This window comes from Armigeres subalbatus, chromosome 2 (genome assembly GCF_024139115.2).
Source record: "Armigeres subalbatus isolate Guangzhou_Male chromosome 2, GZ_Asu_2, whole genome shotgun sequence".
NCBI classification, from domain to species: domain Eukaryota; kingdom Metazoa; phylum Arthropoda; class Insecta; order Diptera; family Culicidae; genus Armigeres; species Armigeres subalbatus.
In genome coordinates this window covers 223,448,443-223,462,939 of record NC_085140.1, presented here as the reverse complement: position 1 = coordinate 223,462,939, position 14,497 = coordinate 223,448,443, and the positions used below count along the sequence as shown (strand labels likewise).

Sequence of the window (14,497 nt, the reverse complement as noted above, 5' to 3'; positions counted from 1 at the left end):
AGGACAAATTGATATTTATCGAAGCTTTTATATAACTATAGCCTATATACAATAATAATTTGATTAGATTCACAGTAATTAGATTCGATAGCTTATAAATCTTTGGATATACGTCGGCCTGGGGCGGTATTGCCAACTGTATAGGGACAAGGTCATCTCCAGGATTAAGAGTTGCCTAACCCCTTAAATGCATTTAAAAAATGATCAAAATAGTTTCTGCGTGAATCAGGGATGATTTAAAACAAAGGATATGGTTTTAACAGTAAAAATTTGTTTTGGGTAAATTTGATATTGTCGTAGTGCCAGTTGTCAAGAAATCAACATGAAATACGACATTTTTAAACGAAGCATCATTTAAACATAATCCATAGAAGTGCAAGAAATGTGTCCCTATTCTAAACAAATTTAGCACACCTTTGATATAGTTTTTGGTCCATGCTCGCCTTGCCCCGAGGGGGTGGTCATATTGCCCCATATGGTAAATATAGGCATCATAAAAACACCTTTTTTAAAACCAGTTTATAAGATACTGAAACGTTATTAATCAGCGTTTATTGATACTTATGTCAAAGACGGGTCATCATAAAGGTGTTTCATGGACAAATCAGCAGAATTTGAAGGAGTGTCACTATTTTACAAGGGTTACCGCTAAGGATGGCCATCTTGCCACACTTTCCCTATACTAGTTTATTTGTGGACGCAGTAGCGCCCGCGGCAATTTTTTACAATGTTGTGAAAACTCATATGTGAATATGTAAATTATGTGGAAGATATTGATTTGGAAAATGTATTGCATTGCCAAAAATATCTAAATAACATATATGGTCGCCGTTATAAATTTTGGCAATAGCTCCACCCTAATATAAACGATATAGAATCACACATAAATTAAATAATTGCTAATTCGAGACCACACATGAAATTTATTTGGATATATATTTTATTAGTAGTTCGCGTGGAGAATGATTTTGTGTGCGCTGATATACATCATAAGATAAATCTATGGATTTTTGCCAATAAATATGTGTGGATTTTTAGTAGTCTGGAGGTAACCACTTTCCCTTCGATGGGACTCGAACCCATGACCCTACAGTGCAATTATAATTATACCATCAGGTGTAGTAGCTGTTGTTAAAATGTTTTGAAAGGGCCTCAAGCGGATTTTTTGCTAGAATGCAGCTGACGACCTCCTATTTCATCGATGTAAACAGTCGATCGCTCATTTATTCATAACTGTTCTACATTTATTGTGTGTGGAAGAACGGGAAGAACATTGAAAACTCATGCACTCGAACAACAGATGTCACTAATGTATAAGCAAAAACTCATTGATTCAAACACATAGCATCACCACCTGTTGTTTGATGTTGTAAATATCGCAATTTGCAAATAAACCCTCAGATGGTGTTGCTAACTGTAACTGTACTTACTCTCTTTTCTCTATCAAAATAACGTGGCTTATGCCAACCACTGCCAACTATACATAATCATTGCATAGCGGAAATAGTACTGTCCAACGATTTACGATGTTTTACAGGAATGATTGTGTACAGCACTTATCTTTTTTATAGATTGCAACACGGGTTTCTCCTATCGTCCACGCATCAAATTTTAGATAAGCTAGTAACGGAAACACAAGAAACAATGTCATTACGTCAAGGATGCGAAAATAACTTGTCGCGTCTACTGGAAGACGCAGAAAATTGTAAGCAGCTACTTCCAAAGTTGCAAGATGCTATCCGATGTGATCCCCATCATATAGAAGTGCGCTTTAGTAAACTAAAAGTCGAACTTCATTCAACTATAAAGCACTACCTTAATGTTTGTATATACTTTTGACATGACTTCAAAAATATCATTGAAATTTAAATTAAACATTCCTATTCCAGGAAACAATGGAAACCATGCTACGTACGGGTGTTGAACAATGTCCAAAAACACTTGGTAATCAAGTGGTGCTAACAGAACTTCGAAAAGGCTGTGAGGAAAAAATGATTATTTCAGAGGAGTTCTTGCAGAATTGTTTAATTAATAGTGCTGGTAGTGAAATTATGAATCGGATCAGGTAAGTTCTTCACTGAGATATGATAAGCGTTCATTCATATGCGCATCTGTGTATACTTTAGTGAACTAGAGCAATCAATGGCCAGTCTTATCTCTGATCGTGCTACCGACGAAGTATTAGAAGCATTGACACGCCACAAAAAAGGATTGGGCTTATGCGATTCCCCTCACAGCTTAATGGACGATACCCAGACTCCAGATGCAACTCGAAGTCAATCTAGTCAAGTAGTCGTTATTTTTTTATGCACTGATAGATATCATTAGGGATTTTTCTTTCAGGAATCGGATATTGTATGTCAATTTGAAATGCGTGGTTTAGATTTGCCCAAGTTAGGATTGGATTCTCCAACCGTAAGTTTCTATGTCAAATTTTAACACCATCTCACCTTATCTCTATTCATTTTTTTCAACGTACTGTAGTATGGAGAGACTATATACATGCGCATCATTCGGATAAGTTTTGATGCAGTTTGATGTACAGGGGTTAGACAAAAAGGTTGAGAAAAGAAAAAAAATTGTCGAAATTCGAATTAACTTAACTCTTTTTTAAGTATAATCCGATTTGTACACTTTCGTGTACAACTTCATTTTGTACAATGAAAAAAATCCTTCGAATATAAAAAAATCTCATATACCATTTCATTCAGCTTTTCTCGGTGGTTTGGACCGCCAATAATGATCATCACAAAGTTATTTATTTATTTTTTTATAGTCTTCGACTATGTTGTAAATTACCTATACAGACTAAAAATGGTTAAAAACTAAAGCGTGACCTGAATAACCGTTTACATAAATTAAAATCAAATCTGACGACATTAAAACATTCACAACAAACGTAAAATGGATTTTTTTTGACTATGTAAAGTACGGTGTACAGGGCATCGGAAAAAGTCAGCTCTCCTTACTGCTCTTTGGGGGGGGGGGGAGGGGTGTGGGCGATCATTAAAACGAAGTTTCGTGGATGCTAAGTTTAGACAAGGAAAGTGAATTGAACAAGTCGCTTGAATCGAACGTTTAAACACCTCTGTTCAACTTACTTAAATGAAAAGATTGTTGAACACGTTCAACTTTTGGCAAGAAAATTCAACTGAGTTGTTCAATTCACTTGCCCTGTCAAAACGTAGCATAAGCAGGGAATCAATATTCGGGCAACGACTAACAATATACTCTTTGTCGTCAACAGAGTTTGTTACTGACAAACTCACCATGCTCTTATATTTCCGAAAATACGATGCTAATTTTGTAATCATTGTTCGATTCTTTAATATTTCCATAAAAGCAGAAACTATGATAGCATAAAACCGAAATTTGCTGTAGAAAAAATGCAAAATAACGGGATTTAAAAGTTAGCGACAAGATTGTCTTCTTTTTTGTTGCTGACAAAATTTTTCGGATCTTTGTCATTATTATCACCTACAAAAACAAAGCTTTGTCGTTGGTTCGCCTTTGTCGCTTGTTTCGCACGCGCATTCCAGAAAAATTGATTCCCTGAGCATAAGAGATCAGGGCAGTCAATATGGTTCTGCAGCAGGTCAAACACTGAAGAAGCATTGTCCTACTGGTCCTACTCCTCAAAATAGGAAGACTCACTAGTTCGCAGAGTGGCGCTCATATGGTGGCAACTCACTCGCCGAAGCCTTCAAAGCGCAAATCTAATGCCAGAGGTGGCATTGTCTCGAATCGAATAACTCGATTTGTACGTTTTTGCATTCGTTTCGAAAAAAATGCGGCATTAAGGCTCTTCCAAACCTAAGCGATTTCATCGCTGCGACGGCGACGATTAGTCGCCGCGATTCTATCGTTGGGTCGCTGCAGGCAATGTTTTATTAACGCTTCTATACCAACGGAGACGAATGTTTATTCGAGTTGCGCGTTTTTTTATTTAAGGCTCAAGACTCCATCACAATGTTTTGAGAATTAATGACTGTTTCGCTTGTTTGTAATAGTGAGGCAATTGGTACGGAAAAGTGCAGCAGCGATAGATAAATTTTGTTTACAACTGGGGTGGGTGAAAAGGGGTGTTAAAAATATGCCAGCTGGTGCATAATGTTGCCAAATGTGACGAAATGTTTATTCTATATCATAACACATGTTCACGGTGTATCAAATATATGGTTATTTATCGGTTTAAAATTTGTTATTCACCACTTGGAATTTAACAGAAGCTTACATAACATGTTTAAATATTTTTTCTGGTATATTTGTTCAATCCGACAAACAGCAATGATTTTTTCCAATAAACAAATCTGGCAACGGTGAAGAGATGATTATTTTCTTGTGTATGCACACCTTTGTTTGCGTGTTGGCTGGCGTATACGATGTATTGTTCGGATTGAATGAAGTTGCAACGCGTAGATTTTGTACTCACCATTTCACTTATTGCGCTAGTGAATTTGAGTCTTCCGCATTTTATTGCATTCACAATACGGTCGTCAAATTTGTTTCTCACTTCGATTTTTGGAAAGCAGTTTTCGACAGTTTTTGGTCGCGAAGTGAATTAATTGGTAGTCAATATTGAAGAAAAATGTGAAACTCAGTTAGTGAATATGTTTTAGGAGTGATTAAATCAAGGAAACAGTGGGAAAAGATCAAGTGAAAAATCAAGTGCATGTGTATGTGTTTGCTCCGAACGTTCGGAGTAAGTATGCGTTCGATAAAAATACGAATGCCGGCCCAGGAAAAAGGCAGTTTTTAGAGTTTTTCCAGCGATTCCTCAGTAATTATTAATTTAGATAAGTGAAAAATTAATTTGAAAATGTCATGAATATGCAATGATGGAGGTAAGTCGGCAAATAGCCCCAAAATATTGAATTTAGTTTGAAACTTTATTAGTATTAGTGCGGATTCGAATAAAATCATCGTCATTATCTGATTGATTACGGTTTATAGAGCCTTAACTCAACCATTTTTTTGACGTTGATTTTGAAATATACACGTTTTTACGCAGATTTTTACGCGGTTTATCGAAATCGTCATTAAATCGCAATGAATTATTGGCAGTGGCTGATTTTCTACTCGCCGCAGCCACATCCAGGCGCTATAGTATATGCACAAAATAGCCAGCAAGAGTTAACCGCCAGAATTTAGATGGCGAAAGACATCTATCGTTGGTTTTCTCAAAATTAGGAACTTTTCATGAAAAACTATTTGGTACCGGTTATGAGGGATGGTGTCTGCTACTACGCCTACCAAATATTTTTTCGATTAAAGTGCTTAATTTTGAGAAATCGAACCTTAGATGCCTTTCGCCATACTGATTTCAGAAAGTTAACTCCTAGTGTGCCGCTGTAGGCACGCTCAAAGCAGTCGATTCATTGCACAGGGAACCAATGGATGGAAGCATGGGATTTGCTCTCCAACCTCAATGTGCACAGTTCGAGAGCTCTAGTATTTCGGATGGTCGATAACAGCGCTGCCCACTTTCTCATGGGCATTGGAGATGTGAAGGAATTGATGATGCAGTCACTCGACCACTGCAAGCTGAGAACACCTCTGCACTCGCCACTAGTTCCAATTTTATTGAAAATTGGGTTAGGTTTTATGGCAGAGGTTCGTTTTGGTTAACGGGTTGCCAATGTGATAGTAATGAAAGGGTGGTGTATATTTTAATTGGATGCGGAAAACGAGCTTTTTTTTTGCCTTTTTTCGAATTTTAACAGTTACCTGCTAGAACTAATCAAGTTGTAGGTATTAGCAATACTAGAATAAGAGATCGGCGAAGACGCCATCTTGTTTCCAATCGAACCGTCTACTTCTTATTCTACTTCTTCTACTTCGACTTGTTTACTTTTTGAGCCCATAAGAAGCAAGCAAAAAGTTCAAGTGCTGCCAGTATCATTTTCACAATTTCATGCATTTTCATACGTTGCCATTTCGACAGTTTTTCACTCCGCCGGTCTCTGGTTATAGGGTTGCTAGTAGGTATACTACCGTGAATCGCATATCTGTCCCATATCATATCATATCGTGTCGCATATTCATATAGGACAAATATGCGATTCACGGCAGTATAGTAGGGATAGAAGATGGAAACAAAGATACAAAGTAGTAGGAATGGAACGGCCTGGGATTGAACCCACGACCTCCTGCGTATGAGGCAGAAGCGGTAGACGTATGACCACCAAGCCCGTTATTTCAAAATGGAAACTTGGCAGAATGAAGATAATCTAATTCAGAATTAAATTCCTGTCTGCCGTATTCTAACGGAACTATCAAATATATACTTTCGTCTTCAATTCGCTAAATGTACGTCTAAAGGCCAATTTAAAAGAAATTAATAAATGTTTTGGCCCTTATAGACATAAAAGTTTATCCGACTGTTTTTTAATAGTAAAAATATGTAAAATGTGTTAAATAAATTTCTTATTCTTCTCATTATTTTTTATCATCGATCAATATCATTTGAACATATCCATTACATACCATGCTTTCACATGCTCACATAAAACATCAATTAGAAGCTGGAATATTTAAATCTCGTAAGTATAAATGTTTGCAATGAAATAATGGCATACTAATCAAAGCTTCATTTCATAGGCAACACCACAACTGCAAACTAAGCGTCGATCCATTGCACGAAAAGTACGACCTCAATCAGTCGTAGGACTTGGTATCGAGAATCTAAGTCTAACGCATATACCGGATATGGTAGAAACTCCATCACCCGAGCACCATTCTAGCGCAAGTAAACTAGAGTCTACCAATGAACAAAAGGATGAGGAATGCTGTGATTCTATATCTGAATTACCTAGTCAATCAATTACATTACAACATTTAGTGAAAAGTAAGTACCATTCAAATTACCCCGTAAGTAATAATTAGTCCTACACCCAGAGAAAAAAAAATCTGCTCTTTGACTTTACTCCATTTAAACGATTTAATAATCTAAACTACATAAGTGCAACTAATAAAGGGATAGTTGAATTTTCTAAATGTCATGTCAAACTGAAGAAAAACGCCAGAGCCACACAACCGTAATCTGAAAAAGTGACATATGCGCCAAATTACAACACACATGTTTTCCATTTTTCTGTTGAAGAACTCGATGAGTACTACTCGTTTACAACATTTTTAGAAAATGGCGTCACTTTTTTCGGATTACGGCAGCACAGGAGCGTGCACGCTGAAAATACACTCCAGTGTATTTTCAGCCCACGCGCTCCTGTGACTCGTGCAATTTTTTGACATGACATTTGGAAAATTCAAATATCCCTTTATTAGTTGCACTTACTTAGGCTGTGAACCAATCCACCGATTCATTTAACATTTAGTTGAAATTTGAAAGTTTGATAGTTATTTCTCTGTTTTTGAAAATAACCCTGCTCCGGAGCATGGTTAGATTTGACAGTTCGATAGGTAAACTGTGTTTGCGAGAAAATTGGCGCCAAATCCATTTTGTTCCAAATAAATATCAATCTGTCAAACATCAACTCGACTTCGGGGTAAAATTTTAATTATATGGGATAATATTCAGCGAACTGTCAAATTTAAACTAAAAGTTAATCGAATCAGTGAAATGGTTCGCAGTTAAGATTATAAAATCGTTTAGATGGAGTAAAATCAAAGAGCAGAATTTTTTGCTATGAGTGTAGGACAACACTGGCCTTAGATAAACTGCGCCAGTGTTGTCCTTCAATAATTTAACGTGATTGAAACTTCGTACGCCCAAGACACCCGCGTTAGAAGTTTGGTCAATATTACGCATTGCAAGAAAAATTTGGAATCCAGGAAAATTGAATGCGCTTCCAATGAATATTTTCCTGGGTAGTGATCAAAGGCAGCCTATGCTAAATTTGCAATGTTTTGTTTATGTTTATTTTTATGACACCTACCTATCACCTACCTAAATCGTTCTGAAAAAAATGAGGATTATTGGGGATATTTTAATGAATTTATGCCCGAGCTTTGAACGAGGAGAATGGAAGGAGGATGGAAATAAACAATGAGTAATCAAATAATAGAAAAGCGAACTTCAAGGAAGAGGAAACCTCGGAGGAAACAAGTTTAAAATAATATTTGTTTCATCCTTAATCATTTGGCGAGGAATGAACAATTGTGTAACATAAAAAGTTCGGTTTTGGAGTGATCCTAAAGCCTTTTGGTCAAGCTCTCGATACAACTTTGTTTTTGAGTAAAGCCATTCAATGCACGGAATAAAAGATACTTTTAGGGGGATCCTATGTCCAAGAGCTTGTCTTCCTTGCACTGGCCACTGCGAATTGGGGGCTTGGCAAATATAAAATGCTACATGTATTCGCATGTAGATTGTAGGCCCTATCAAAATGACCGTGTGCCGCTCAAAGCATGCAAACCCATGTCCTGGTGGTGGGTGGGACTCTAAACAGACCTTATACAACGGCCACCGGAGAGATAGGATGTTTGTGCAGGCCCTATAAGCCGCATGAAAGACCAATCATTACAAACTGCATAAGAACTTTATGATAAATCTATGCGTAACATTCATCTAAATTTAATTTTGAAATCATTTAATATTTACGAACTGTTCGACTTATTAAACTTTGTGACAGTTGATGTGTTCTAATGTTTGAACTCAATTCAACGCACACTATGCATGATTTGTTCTGTGCGGAGATTTACCCCTGCGCGTTATAAGAGTTATTTCCGCGTAGCCATCCAAATTTTTTTTTTCTCCGTAATATTTTAGAGTGTATCATTCACCACTGTAGCCTTCTGGAAAACACTAAACTAAAAATATTTCACTTTTCAAAGACATACGAGCAAAAACACGGAGGAACAAAAAAAAACTCAATTTTCAATATATTTTTATAATTATGTAGAACTTTGAAAATCAACTTTAAACCACATTTGAACATGCATTATACAGCCGCCTCTCCACATCTCGATATTAAAGGGACCATCGAGATAGGGAGAGATCGAGGAATGGAAGGGAAATTAGAATGGGTACTAGATCCAAAAATGCTCGTTGCTATAAAAAACGACAACAAAACAAAATTTAATGTCGTTTTTTTTGTTGTTGATGTGTTTGTTATTGTCCCAAAATGGTCTAGTAGCCTAAAAATGGGGGGGGGGGGGGGTCTCCTTAGCCGTGCGGTAAGACGCGCGGCTACAAAGCAAGACTATGCTGAGGGTGGCTGGATTCGATTCCCGGTGCCGGTCTAGGCAATTTTCGCATTGGAATGCAAAATGGTAACTTGGCTTAGAAACCTCGCAGTTGTGTTGTAACGGAGTATTTCGTAGATTGCATACAGGGGTTAGACAGAAAGGTAGAGATAGGCAGGGTTTTGTCGAAGTTCAAGTCAGCATAACTTTGCGTAGAATGATCCAATTTTGATGAAATTGGGACCATCGGACGCGGAAACTCTTCCAGTATACTAACCCTATGCCTAAAACCTGAGATAGGTCCTTGACCACCGGAGATGTTCCGGGTTTCCGAGGGTAAAAACTATAGCTAATATGCCGACCAATGGTGGCTGTAGATCGAGAATCCATCAAAACTACGCAGAGATATGGCCATTTCCGTAAAAACGGTCCCGGGAACATGATAAAATGATAACAGGATCGGAATAATACAAGTATGAGTATCTAACGTCATGGCTTTGCGAGACGATGATTACAGAAACATTACCAGAATGATAGTGTCAACTAGAACCCTTATAGCAGGTTCTAAGGGCCTTCCAGGAGGAGCCGGGTTTGGCATCATCTGGAACCGTGCATATATGGGTGTGAATATAGAATCTTTATTAAAGATTCATTTTGAGGACTGTAAGACTCTCTGGCCAAATTGTTACAGGTTCCGGATGTTCTGCGAAAGTGACATTTGTTCAGGGTGTATGGCCAATCCCGTACCGTTTCACGGAAATGGCCATATCTCTGCGTATACCTAATGCAGAGGTTCCCAAACTTTTTGAATATGGGACCCCCCAAGAAGCATCCCATGTTGCTTGCGGCCCACCAGGTACAAAATGCATTGATTTTAAGAAATTGAATAAAAATGAGTTCCCGTTTGATTAAACAATTCATAACAAATCGCAATAATTTTTTTATCTATTTGGATTGGATTTGGATTGGATTTGGATTAGATTTAAATCGTATTGTACTTCATTGTATTTGCAAGATAGGTGATTACCAAGGTTTGGGAGGATGAGGTTCTGTCGCAGGAGTGGATGGAAGGTGTCGTGTGTCCCATCTACAAAAAGGGCGATAAGCTAGATTGTTGCAACTACCGCGCACATATCACATTGCTGAACGCCGCCTACAAGGTACTCTCCCAAATTTTATACCGCCGACTAACACCAATTGCAAGAGAGTTCGTGGGGCAGTACCAGGCGGGATTTATGGGTGAACGCTCTACCACAGACCAGGTGTTCGCCATACGTCAGGTATTGCAGAAATGCCGCGAATACAACGTGCCCACACATCATCTATTTATCGACTTCAAAGCCGCATATGATACAATCGATCGGGACCAGCTATGGCAGCTAATGCACGAAAACGGATTTCCGGATAAACTGACACGGTTGATCAAAACGACGATGGATCGGGTGATGTGCGTAGCTCGAGTTTCAGAGGCATTCTCGAGTCCCTTCGAAACCCGTAGAGGGTTACGGCAAGGTGATGGTCTTTCGTGTCTGCTATTCAACATCGCTTTGGAGGGAGTAATACGAAGGGCAGGGATTGACACGAGTGGTACGATTTTTACGAAGTCCGTCCAGTTATTTGGTTTCGCCGACGACATTGATATCATGGCACGTAACTTTGAGAGGATGGAGGAAGTCTACATCAGACTGAAAAGCGAAGCTAAACGAATTAGACTAGTCATCAACACGTCGAAGACGAAGTACATGATAGGAAGAGGCTCAAGAGAGGTCAATGTAAGCCACCCACCACGAGTTTCTATTGGTGGTGACGAAATCGAGGTGGTTGAAGAATTCGTGTACTTGGGCTCACTGGTGGCCGCCGATAACGATATCAGCAGAGAAATTCGGAGGCGCATAGTGGCTGGAAATCGTACGTACTTTGTACTCCGTAAGTCGCTCCGATCGAATAGAGTTCGCCGCCGTACCAAATTGACTATCTACAAAACGCTTATAAGACCGGTAGTTCTCTACGGACACGAGACCTGGACGATGCTCGTGGAGGACCAACGCGCATTGGGAGTTTTTGAAAGGAAAGTGTTGCGTACCATCTACGGTGGGGTGCAGATGGCGGACGGTACGTGGAGGAGGCAAATGAACCACGAGTTGCATCAGCTGTTGGGAGAACCATCCATCGTTCACACCGCGAAAATCGGACGACTGCGGTGGGCCGGGCACGTAGCCAGAATGTCGGACAGTAATCCGGTAAAAATGGTTCTCGACAACGATCCGACGGGAACAAGAAGGCGAGGTGCACAGCGGGCAAGGTGGATCGATCAGGTGGAGAACGATTTGCGGACCCTCCGCAGACTGCGTGTTTGGCGACGTGTAGGCATGGACCGAGCCGAATGGAGAAAACTCGCACAGGCCACTCCGGCCTTAGTCTGATAATAAATAAATAAAGAAGGCAAATCTGCATACAGACACCTGAAATTATGACTTAGGGAGTGGGATTGGCGCGGAAGGCAGAAGGCCAGCCCGCCGGACCCACTAAACCCACCCGTGTACTATACACATGTGGAAGTGTTCACTTGACTAATGGATTGTGAGTGATTCGACTATGCGTCCAAATTCATACTTCCCACTTTTTACCTCTAGGTGGCATTGTGGTCATTCAAACCTGCTCATTAGTGACATTTGCTATCTTTACACTATTACGAAAAGGCTCCCGAAAACTGCGAGTAATTTTGTCAAAAGATAAAAAAGTTATACCTATAGATGAGAAAAGTTGAGAAAAAAATTATTCTCCCAAGGTGAAACGCTCCATCTCCATCAATCAAATTCGAATACAAAGTCGGTCGGAGAAGGCAGTGAGCCCTAATATCGTTTCAGTCAATTTCAAAACTAGTATCGGGCGAACGAAGTAAATCGAAGCAAATCGGACCCGATCGATTCTCTCTCACTATTGAGCGGGATTAAATGGCTACAGCGCCACCTAGAGATAAAAAGTGGAAAGTATGCATTTTCCCATATATTTAGTCGATTTTTCCCATATAAGCTTCACGCTCGAGCTTGAGCATCCACCTAGACTTGGCGAATCTGGCTGAAATTTTTACAGTAGCATCTGGGAGCAAAAAAATACATTTTCAGGGAGAATACGTCTCGAAAAAATGATTTTGAATTTTTTCATATAAGTGTGGTTTACAAGCTTATAAACCATTGTTCACGGTTTGAAAAAAAAATCTTCCTTTTACTTCCACTATTTTGTATCAAAATAGTGGAAGTAAAAGGATTTTTTTTTTCAAATCGTGTAACATTTTCCCCGAAGACGCTAGAAATTAATTATTAATAAACCATTGTTGTTAATTGAAACTTTTCAAACCGAGCCTTATTATTTGCATTGCTTTCCTTACGTTACTAATAATAACTTTATTGCGCTTTCTGATTTTCAGGTCGACCAAAGCGAACTAAAACTCGAGCTTCGAAAAAGACAACTCCACATGTTATAGATTCATCCACAGATGTTAATGAAGGCATAGAGGCCTTTTTCAGGCCTGCTTCCACAACACCGTCTACCCTTACCCCCCTAGTCTCCCCAACATCAGAGGATTGCAGCTTATTGTCATTTGTTGATAGCCCCACTTTAAGTCGTGATGATGGTGGTCGATTCAGTAATGTAACATCAGAGGAAACAACACCAATCCTTGAGGAGCGTAGAATTATCAAGTTAGAGAGGTCTTCTCCTGTAATGAAAAATGGGTCTGCACGATCTCGTTCATCGGATAATTTAGGAAAGGTCTCACCATCTATCAATAATAAATCACCACTATACAAACACAGTTTAGAAACTGAGAAAAAACTACTCGCATTGGGTCCTACTATAGATGATATTGAATTTTGCAATAGCAAGGACAAATCTCCTAGTAGTGAATCCATAAAAAGTCAACATTCCGAGCTTCAAAGAGCGGGAAATAATATAATGAAAACTCCAGTTTCTGCACAAAAGCCTCGTCCGTGGTCTGTTCTTGGGCATGAGTCTAAAAATGATTTCGTCGCAAATGATTCATCTGCTATACTCTCCGACGAAATTGATGATCAGATTGATCTTGTTTTGGTATCTGGACAGACCCCTGGTGGGTCTATCGTTGGCATAACACCAGGAGCAATTGGAGGAGGAAGTATCGTAGGAATCACCCCAGGTAATTAATATTTTTATTATATTTTAAGGTGAAGCGTTGTGACACTCAAATTTCTATGTAATTGTGTTATAAAAATCATCAACCATGAATTTGTAGTGGAGGAAACTTCCAATACCAATTCAGTAAGCATACACGTGGGATTCATTTTTTGTTAACATCCGACAACAGTAAACATTGCACGCATTCAGAAGAGTTCAGCACAATTTAGACGCGGTTATACAGTCTAATATGGGGGACACACTTGTGGTATTCGTACCATGGTACAAAAATCTTGAAATGAGTGCCATACCAATTATTGTCTTCATTAAAGATAGCCTTGAAATTATTTTCTTGTCGCCTTGTACCATGGTACGAATACCACAAGTGTGTGCTCCATATAATGCAACGTACACACCAGTCAAGCAGTTCGACGAACATTGACTCCGCCCCAAGAAAACGCTTCGGTTGCTGCTTTGTTTGAACGTGCGTGAAGTTGTTTGAACAACCATTTGACAGTTGGCGGCTCGGTTGGAAAAAAATAAAACGGTTTGATTTTGGTTTGAGTTGTCGGGGGTGGAGTCAAGGTTCGCCGAACATGTTTGAGCATATGTAGTGAAGTTGCACAAACTCTCATATATTTTTTGATGGTTGGTACTCAAGTTGTTGCTTCGGTCGTTCGTGTGTGATATTGTTGGTCGAATAAATTGATTGTTCGTGCCGCTGTTGGTAAAACTTGATGGATGTTTGAATAAACGGGAGGTGGAGTCAATGTTGGTCAAATTGCTTGACCGTGTGTACGTTCCATAATGCAACGTACACACCAGCCAAGCAGTTTGACGAACATTGACTCCGCCCCCAAGAAATCGCTTCGGTTGCTGCTTTGTTTGCACGTGTGTGAAGTTGTTCGAACAACCATTTGACAGTTGGCGGCTCGGTTGGAAAAAATTAAAACGGTTTGATTTTAGTTTGCGTTGTCGGGGGCGGAGTCAAGGTTCGCCGAACATGTTTGAGCATTTATAGTGGAATTGCACAAACCGACATATATTTTTTGATGGTTGGTGCTCGAGTTGGTGCTTCGGTCGTTCGATATTGTTGGTCGAATAAATTGATTGTTCGTGTCGCTGTTGATAAAAATTGATGAATGTTTGAATAAACGGGAGGTGGAGTCAATGTTGGTCGAACTGCTTGACCGTGTGTACG

At 39.2% G+C, this 14,497-nt stretch overlaps 1 protein-coding gene across 9 annotated transcripts in view; it reads left to right on the top strand.

Moving 5' to 3' along the window:
* The window catches only part of LOC134211756 (F-actin-uncapping protein LRRC16A), a 190,551-nt gene that overhangs the window by 80,571 nt on the left and 95,483 nt on the right, over window positions 1-14,497 (top strand). For 4 of the 9 annotated variants that reach the window (XR_009979086.1, XR_009979085.1, XM_062688948.1 and 1 more), the window contains exons 11-14: window positions 1,572-1,821; window positions 1,890-2,065; window positions 2,127-2,289; window positions 2,344-2,415. Coding sequence is in view for 7 of the 9 variants with exons in the window: in XM_062688948.1 (XP_062544932.1) it covers window positions 1,572-1,821; window positions 1,890-2,065; window positions 2,127-2,289; window positions 2,344-2,415 (661 nt within the window). In the remaining 2 variants the exon portion in view is untranslated. Of the gene's footprint in view, window positions 1-1,571; window positions 1,822-1,889; window positions 2,066-2,126; window positions 2,290-2,343; window positions 2,416-6,521; window positions 6,543-6,600; window positions 6,848-12,571; window positions 13,319-14,497 lie in introns of all 9 variants that reach the window. The other 5 variants (XM_062688945.1, XM_062688946.1, XM_062688941.1 and 2 more) reach the window with 3 other exon arrangements.